This window comes from Oryza brachyantha, chromosome 1 (genome assembly GCF_000231095.2).
Source record: "Oryza brachyantha chromosome 1, ObraRS2, whole genome shotgun sequence".
NCBI classification, from domain to species: domain Eukaryota; kingdom Viridiplantae; phylum Streptophyta; class Magnoliopsida; order Poales; family Poaceae; genus Oryza; species Oryza brachyantha.
This window is the reverse complement of record NC_023163.2, coordinates 22,508,716-22,517,878: the sequence shown is the minus strand read 5'-3', so window position 1 is coordinate 22,517,878 and position 9,163 is coordinate 22,508,716. Positions and strand designations below refer to the sequence as shown.

Sequence of the window (9,163 nt, the reverse complement as noted above, 5' to 3'; positions counted from 1 at the left end):
TAGCACACACCCCTCCGTCTCCCCCCACCCTCGGCAACGTCTCTGACGGCTACCGTTCCCTCGACTAGGCCAACGGCCGCGAGATCCTCTGCTCCATTGCTGTCGATTATGTGCCTTGCACGCACGTCCACACCTCATGCGCCAGTACCTGAATGGCGGCGCGGCGACTGGTGGGGAGGACCGTGACGCCTCGTTCAATCGGCGCAAGAAAATTGAATGAACCAAAGCATGCTCGATTATGTCATCGCCATGTACATGTACATGTTTGAATCTAGTAGCTGTACGCCCGCACATACTCTATCTGGATATTTAGTTAATTCCTTCAGCTACCAATCTCGTTTCTGTTATGGCCGGTAGCAACATAGGGTATATATTGCCTGGCGGAATAGTTTTGCAGGACCTTTTCTTTTTTCTCGTTTCTTGGTTGATCGATTGCATGCAAGACACGCATGGCAAGGTCGGAGGAGGAAGAGCACCAGGAGACGGCACGGCAAGATGGACCGTGGTCAGCGTCCAAGTCATCCGGTCCAAGTGTCATGTCACATAAAAATCTCTAGCAAAACCGCTTAGGGAGCTAAGTTGAACTGGCTTATGGAGTTAAGGGAGTTAAAAGTGTCTGATTTTACTACGGAGGGATGTGAATTAGATTTAGAGATGAGTTGAGGGAGGTAAAATGACCTTTTCTCAACAACAAAACTGGTTGAACTGGCTTACCAGCAAGCCCAGAACAACAACCGCCGTCCGTTCACGGTTGAACGGCTGCCAGCTAAAACCTGCATTTTTCTGAACATTCCTGCGCCACCATTCAAACCAACCGAAGATTCGACGGGCCGCGCAGGCGCAGTTGCACTCCCGCGTAAAACACGTCACATTCAACTTGCTTCAAACAAACGCCACCGTCCGTCGGATCGTCCCCACATTCCCGAAGTCTCGGGCACCAAGTTGCGTTCGGTACAGCCCCCCCACTCCTATCTCCTACCCCCCACTAGCTCAGCTCGTCTCGTCGCCTGCGAGTCCCCGTCTGATCCCAGCACGCTTCTTGCAGCTTGGGACCACCTCGTCGACGCCGGGCAGTCCCGTCCGCGTTCGGACGAGCGATGGAGCAGAGGAGCGAGAGGCAGGACGACCAGCCGCTGCCGTGCGCCAACGGCTGCGGCTTCTTCGGCTCTGCCGACACCCGCGGCCTCTGCTCCGTGTGCTACCGCGACAGCCTCCGCCAGGCCGTGATGTCCCAGGCGCCGGCGTCGTCGTCGGCCTCGGCCGCGTCATCGCCCGTGGACCATGGGGCAGTGGCGGCGGCGGTGCTGCCACTGGACGAGCCGCAGGACGCGGTGGAACAGCCTACCCCGCCACCGCGGGCGAAGGCGAAGAAGAGCAGGTGCGCGGCGTGCGGGAGGAGCGTGGGGCTGATGGGGTTCGAGTGCCGGTGCGGCGGCGTGTTCTGCGGCGCGCACCGCTACTCGGACAGGCACGACTGCGGCTACGATTACAGGGGCGCTGGGCGCGACGCCATCGCCCGCGCCAACCCTGTCGTCAGGGCCGACAAGGTCGACAAGCTCTGAAAAAAAAGGCTACTGCTCTGCCTTGCCACCATTGCCTTTGCCGAACCGAATGCACCGGTAGTTCGGTTGCAAATCTGCATGTAAGATGTTACTAGTATGATATTTGTAGAGATTGGAAATTGATGGTCTGTGTGGCTTATTTGAGCTCGCTGGTAGCTCCAGTGCTCAACTTGTGTGGCATGAAAGCACTTTCATCTTCTAAAATACTATCATTCAGGGTCCCTTTGAAACAAACAAATGTGGATAAATTTAGTAGGTTAGTAAGATTCTCCAAATCTTATAGCAAATTTCCTATTTAGCCATTTGAAACAAAGGATTGGGACTGTAGGATTCCTCCGAACGTACTAGTGCATATTGATTTTGGAGAAATGTTAGCAAAAGCTTCAATTTATTGGTATGTTCTTTTATGCCTATCTCTCACGTTCGGTTTGTGCCTTTTCATGTGGTCCATTCAAATGGCCATTCCTGCACTTATCGCTGCGTTTTGCAATTGCTTTTCTATCAAAACGCTATGTTTTCATCCGGCCGTTTTCTCAATCATATATTTGAATGTAGCCTTGACACTGAAATGTGTTAGTAGGTGGTCGCTGTTAAAGGCCCATATCGGACAACGAAAATATCAGGCGCATCTGGTGTAGTTGTATCATAGTACCCTCCCACGGTACTGACCGGGGTTCGATTCCCCGGATGCGCATTGCACATAGCAAATATGATTTTCTCAGTCATTAAAATCTCCTTTTTTCATGCCATGTCACATAGTTGATTACAAGAACATAACTACGCATGCTGATGGAGCATGCCACTAAAGCGTAAAATGTATGATCTTCATGTATATTTGCCTTCTCGTCGAAAGGTGGACAGTGAATAATCAACGCGTAGATGATCATTCCAGTCCTGATTTTCCATAGTACGTGATACTTATTACCTTGCGTAGAAACGAATACGATCATCTAGCAGTTGACAGTTTCACATGGAGCTGGAGCCTGCAGGGGCTCTGCTGTGCTTCTCGGCGTCGACGAATTCGGTGAGCCTCTCCAGGAGCACGTCGAAGTCTCGTCCTGCGTCTTGAGGAGACTCACCCGCGTGTACCGACTGCCAGCGTCGTTAGAAATGCCTGACCGCGAGATGATTCCCGCACCCAGCAGCGTCTGGTAGCAGTCCACATCCTGCTCCCACTCGCATTTCACCCACGCGTAGGCTGCATCAGGGAGGCATCAAATTTGTCAAGAATTTGAATAAGAGTTTGGGTGACAAATTGATGAACGCCATGAGCTGCAGAGACAGTGTGTTCGTCACCTGGGGATGGCTCTTTGGTCTTCTTGAAGTAAGGGCAGTACTGGGGTCGTATCTTCTGCAGCGTGATCCGGGTGGACCGCGACACGACGGCGTTGAGCGTGCGCCACCGGCTCACCATCACGTCGTAGCCGAAGGCGAAGATGTCATCCTTGCCTTGCAGGTTGGCCATTATCACCTTGAGGATCTTCAACATGCGAAGCTGGGTGTCCCGGGACACGCCATAGGTGCTCTGCCTGGAGTAGGAAATCGCCCTCTTCGCCACGTTCTCGTCCCGTACTAGCGCCCACCTGCGAAATACACGGGACGGTATACGTAAGGTTTTGTCTTGGTATGCACGTGTCACTTGCAATGGCAGGCTTTGTTTGAGGCTGCATGCCCGAATCTGCTGCCGGCGTGGCCGGAAAGCTTGGACGCGGTGAAGAGCATGACGTCCTCGTCGGCGGGCGCCGGGATGTGCGTCAGGTGAGGCCAGTAGTACGCGTGGTCGACGATCGCTGACGAGCCGGCGAGGACGGGCTCTCGCAACGTGGTGTCGGGGTTGTTCGGCGAGGTGACAAACTCGATGAAGTCCCTGGTGGAGTTTCGCGAGCCGTTCTTTGCCCACGCAGCGGTTGTCCCGTCCCACCTGTACTCCCGGCCGTCGAACATGTCGGTCTGTGATTTGTACGCCTACAATTTACGATCGATCAACTCATCAACACAAGAGTTAATGAAGTTGTGTACTTACAACGATATCGTCACCGACCGGTCGACAGCATCGTCCGTAGGTCGTCATCGTGAAGTGCTGCTTGAACCACGCACCGGGTAATACGGCACCGTAGCGACGACGCTTGCCGGCGGCGAGGCGGCGTTGCCTTCCGGGGAGAGCGCGTACACCAGCGCGTTGATCAGCTGCGTGGAGCCGACCCCGAAGACCACGTGCTTGTCGTCGACAACCGCGTTGCCGACGGCCGTGTGCAGCCGCCGGATGTGGCGAACAAGCTCGACGGAGTGGAACGCGCCGTCGGTGGTAATGTAGCTCAGGCGGTGCCACCCGGAGAACACCACGGCGCTGGCCGCCGCGTGCCGCCTCCAGTACGGCTCCAGGAACAACGGGTTCCCGCTGCACAAATTAAAAGGAAACCATTGCAACAACACCGAACCGTCAGGCCCGCGCATGTGCCGGTGCGTTAAATGCCTAAGAGCAATACGGTACTGGAACGAATGTTTTCCATGATTAGTTAGCAACTCTAACACCAAGTTTGACTATTGGATAATGTGATAGGCGAGTAGCAATCGGAAATGGATTCTAATCCTTAAGGGACTTTGGTTTTTGCGTGCCATCTAAATATGTATGAAAATATTTTAAAAAAATTAATATAACAGGTTAGTATTGTGATATATTACTTAAAAAACATGGATGTTTTACATTTGGCCTATGTAAGTTATAATCAAAAGAACAGATTAAACTCTGATTAGTATATGCATGTTCAGTCATATTTTGAATTCGTAGAAGTTAAAATTTGATGCTATATAATTAGTTATCTTATTTTTTTATAAAAAATATCTATTTAGATGACATTAAGGAAATGAGTGGCTAACCCCTCGAGGTTTTGGGCATGACAACTTCCGCTTGAAATTTTGAGGACTACGAATTGAATTTTGTTCTATGCAATCCAGCTGAAAGTTTTGATGCCTTTTAACATACTCTACTTTATATATAAATTTTTGATGGCATTCAATTGAATTTGTTTATGAATTTCAAATTAAAACTTTGAAGACTTTCAATTGAAATTATGATACTCAAATAACATTATACTTGTCTTATCTTGTTTGTTCCGAAATAAGTTCATATCTGAGCGATTTTATTAGAGTTTGTGAAAGTTTGGAATAAATACATTGGAAATAGATAAAGTGATAGCCAATTATATTGATAATGTGGAGGGTATTCTAGTTTTTTCTGGGTTTTGTAGTGGAACGTGTGGTATGGGTGAAAGATAAAATCTATTATATATATAAAGTAATAGGAAAATGAGTCTCCACGTTGTCTCTCACAGTCTAGAAATTCTGAAATTAATTGAAGAAATATATATATTTTTTAATCGGACTCAGGTTTGGAATTGGACAAAAGAACGGGCTTTTCTTGAATCGGACAAGGAAAATAGGATAAAGAGAAAAATAGATAATATAGTTTTTTTAATCGGGAGGAAAAAAGATCAATCCAAATATCAGATACAAAGAAACGGGCCATGTGTAAATACAGTTTAGTAAAATTCAAATCTCGATTAAAATTTTTAAACTTTCGGTTAAAAATTAGAAAAAATTAAGAGAAAGAGTCAATATATAAATAAAATTTAGAAGTATATAAAATTTAAATTATAAATTAAATTTTATATAGAAAAGATTTTATGTACAAGTGTAGTTTAGAATATAGGTAAATGAGGTTCCATGCAAAAATATAATTTAGAAAATTTTAAATTTAAATTAATAATTAAAAAATTATTATTATCAAAATAAATGATGATATATAGATATAATTTATAATGATGGTAGCCGCACAATATACGCGGACCACTGTACTAGTTTATTTTGAAAGGAGTAACTTTTATGTGTGGAGTGGATGAAAGATGGAATTATTTCGAAAGGTCTACAGAAATTGTCAATTGAGATTTTCACTATGTACTTACAACCGTTCTATTTGTCAAGTAGGCCTCAATGGAGGAGTAGGCTGCGTGGGGGCTTCCCTCACGGTGTATCGGTAAAAAAAGGGAGTTTTTTTTAGCATCCTTAAAAAACATACGAAGATATCATATTTTTTAGTGTAAGAAGTGTGGTACTTTCTTAGTACCTTGAGATATTTTTAGGGATAGTAGAAAACTCTTTAAAAAATATAGTTTTTTTTTTAAATTTCGTTGAGCAAGAGAACTGGTTACGTTACTTATGTTGGAACCGCCCCATTCGGTTTAAATCTTATACTTGACAACAACAGTAGACAACGCACCTTTTGCATGTGCTAGTAAAAAGGTGTTAGTAGTGATTTCATCAATTTTAAGATATGACCAATCCAATCTTTACATATGCTTACAGAGATAAGTTATACGCGTATGTGTTCATAAAGTTGAATTTGAATGTGCACACATTATAAATGTATATGTTTTAATGTTTATACAATTTTTTGAGAAAAAACTCTCCATTTATAAAGTCATTCTATAAACTGAAACATTCTTTTGGACTTACAGATATATTCGGCTATTTCAACAAAAAATATATACTCAAAATAGTTTATTTTAGAAAATCTACTCAAAATAGTTAGAACAATTTACAAACAAAATCATTGGCCCACATAAAAGCCCACGGATGCGCAGCGTGTCCGCGTGGATGGTTTTTATCACGGTGCAAACGTGTCCATGAACGATACATCGGGCCTATTTGGTGGAGCTTCTACTGACTGCAGTTTTTCTCAAAAGCTATTTCGATCAGAAGCTGGTCAAACGGTCCACAACTTCTGAGAATCTGTAGTTACAAATCTAAAAAAAATGAACTAAAAAGCTAGATAAGTTGTGTTTATGAGCTTTTACAGATTCTCAAAAGTTAGGCTACCAACTAGCTGTTTTTTATAATCTAAAACTCCAAAATACCCCATCATGTCCTCATATACTCCCTCCGTATGACATCGTTGACTTTTAGAATCACGTTTGACCATTCGTCTTATTTAAAATTTATATCAAAATATGTAAAATTATAATGCATAATTAAAGCTTCTATAATAATAAATCATATTATAACAAAATAAGTAATAATTATATAATTTTTTTGAATAAGACAAATAATCAAACATGAATCTAAAAGTCAATTGCTTCGTATAAAAAAATGGAGGGAGTATGTACGAGAAAATTCCGAAAACGCGCGTTCCCTGTCCGATGTCCGAACTCCGAAGAAGTCGGTTGAGGGCGCGCGCGCAAAACCAGCTTCTCCGATGCGCCGTGAGACTGTCCCATGGCGTTTGAACACGTGAAGCACACCCCGTAACGATTGATAGTCGCGTCAAATTTTGCTCTGGTTGAGTTGACCTATATATATCGTTGTATCGGAAGATGTACGCGCATGTCGTCGTACAAGATAACCGTGCCACGTGGACACGTCGCACCGTCCAGAAAATCTGAATAGCACGACTGCACGAGCAGCCGGGGGGGGGGGGGGGGGCAATTACCTGTCAGCGTTGGCGGTGCAGTTGGGCGTCCGAACGGAGCAGCCCGGCCCGGAGAAGCAGCCGTTGCACTCGCAGCCGGGCTTCCCATCGTCGCCGGCGATGCCATCGAGGAACACGCCGCCGTGGCCGGAGCAGTCGGCGGCGGCCACGGCCTCTGCCTCCCTGGCAGCCTGCAAAGCCCAGCTCAGCCCGCCGCCGTCGCCGAGCCGCTCCGGCGTTGGCGGCGGCGAGGCCCTGAGGAAGTGGTGCGCGAAGAAGATGGCGTTGAGCAGCAACGACGAGCAGAGGAGGACGTGGAGGCCGAGCCATGCAGATCCCAGGCTCTGTGACCCATGCCGTCCCGTCTCCATTGTTATTTCCGCTGTCTTCCAGTTTCTCCCAATGGCCTTATCTGCGTCGAAACTCCAAAAGATATGGGCCACTGCACTGCGCATGCGCTCACTGCGAGACCGTGAATTTATCCTCTTTTTCTAGGAATTTTATTTATTTGTTTAAAAATATCTACTACTCTCTCCGTTTTATAATGTAAGATGTTTGATTTTTTTTATTGTAATATTTGATTATTTATCTTATTTAAAACATTATGAAAACATCATTTATTTTGCTTGTGGCTTACTTTATTATTAAAAAAGTTTCAGCATGACCTGTCATTTTTTATATTTGTACTAAATTTTTTAATAAGACGAATGATTAAACATTACAACTAAATAAGTCAAACATTTACATTATGAAACGTGTACAAAACTATTTTCAGTTGAAGTATTTACACATGTCTATTAAGGAATTATTTTTAAAAAGGCCATTCTAAATGACTTTTTTATAACGTGGTAGATGAAGTGTGAGTGGATTTTCGCATATGGCCCCCTTAACATGCAGGAAGAAGACGTTTTATGGTTGGGGAGAGGGCTATCTGCAAACAACAACACGAGGTTGTTTGATTCGTTGCCTCACTTTGTCACGCTAAACTTTAAGCGTGCTATAGTTTGTTAGTTCCGTGTTTGATTTGATGCCACAATTATATCGTGGCACACTTTCTTAACCAAAAGCCCCACATGTCATTCTCTAATTTTTTAAGTCAACTATGCCACAACTATGGCTAGTTATTTCCTATCCAATCTTTTAGCTCATGACACATCATGTCTAAGCTTAGGCATCTTCCAGAAAAAACCTTACATGGCCTCTTCTATAGCATTATTTGAGTAGTAATAGTGAAATAATGTTTTATTCATTGTGATAGTACTACACGAGTATTTTGTTCACTAGAAGCGTGTATACTTCTGGCCAGTCACAAAACACCCGCAACCATGACGCAGTTGCTTGTAAAAAAAAAAAGACACTTATTGATACCTCTCCCAATGAGCATTGCCACGTCATAAAAGTTTTTTGGCTTCTAATTTTTAAAGAAGTTGCAATGTTATAGAGTTAGACGTAAACTTTACCCTGCCACATATTACAACTCTAACTCTAATCATAACAAATTATTATAATATTTTTATAGTATATTCAACACCTATTTTAACACATGTAGGATCCAGCACACATGTTTCATTTTTCTATGAAAAGTTAATTGCTAAAATCCATTTTTCAAAGCACGATGACACCAGCCGGACAACGAGAGGGAGATGTCGGTAAAATGGTCACCATCCCGCCCAAATATGAAGCCGCTCTCTCCAGGCTGTAAAGCAATTGATTTTTTTTAATTGAATGAACTTTTTAATATTTATTTTAAAAATAAAGTATCCAAAATATTATTGATAAAATATGCACACTTGAAGAAGTCATCCCACTTGATATGACAATATAACTTCATCGCGTCATAATCTGTTGGTATAACTGTGTTTTTGGTCACATCGGTCTGACTAGCATGGTAAAATTCTGCCACGCTAGTCTCGTTGATATGGCAGTTATCTTGCTACGCTAAAAAAATCAGTGCGATAAAACAACATATTTTGTAAATAAGTTTCAGGATGATTTTGTTTTTAAAAGTAAATATAAGGTAAAGGAAATAAACAAAATCAAGAAATCAATAGTAGTACTCAAGCCATGCATGCAAGTAATAAAACTTAATACTAGGCTACTAGCCATGCTTTCCATCTAGTGGTGAGAGAGATAGACA

The 9,163-nt window shown here is 43.8% G+C and overlaps 2 protein-coding genes and 1 non-coding gene across 3 annotated transcripts; 2 read left to right on the top strand and 1 right to left on the bottom strand.

Moving 5' to 3' along the window:
• The first annotated feature begins 922 nt into the window (after positions 1-922).
• Positions 923-1,922, top strand: LOC102714689 (zinc finger A20 and AN1 domain-containing stress-associated protein 2-like). Its single transcript, XM_040530019.1, has one exon. The coding sequence runs from the start codon at positions 1,098-1,100 to the stop codon at positions 1,560-1,562; it is 465 nt and encodes a 154-aa protein (XP_040385953.1). The 5' UTR covers positions 923-1,097; the 3' UTR covers positions 1,563-1,922.
• Positions 1,923-2,185: 263 nt separating this feature from the next.
• TRNAG-CCC lies at positions 2,186-2,256 on the top strand. Its single transcript has one exon. It is a non-coding gene; the product is annotated as a tRNA-Gly (tRNA).
• A 17-nt stretch (positions 2,257-2,273) lies between these two features.
• LOC102714414 (tryptophan aminotransferase-related protein 4-like) lies at positions 2,274-7,459 on the bottom strand. The gene is given in 6 exon segments (XM_040525597.1): positions 2,274-2,615; positions 2,618-2,760; positions 2,859-3,145; positions 3,235-3,527; positions 3,660-3,960; positions 7,048-7,459. Coding segments are annotated over 6 exon segments (1,461 nt in total). The 5' UTR covers positions 7,398-7,459; the 3' UTR covers positions 2,274-2,528.
• Between the last annotated feature and the right edge of the window lie 1,704 nt (positions 7,460-9,163).

What these genes read in the sequence shown, in the direction of transcription:
- LOC102714689 (XM_040530019.1), top strand. Translation starts at nt 1,098, where the DNA reads ATGGAGCAGAGGAGCGAGAGGCAGGACGACCAGCCGCTGCCGTGCGCC.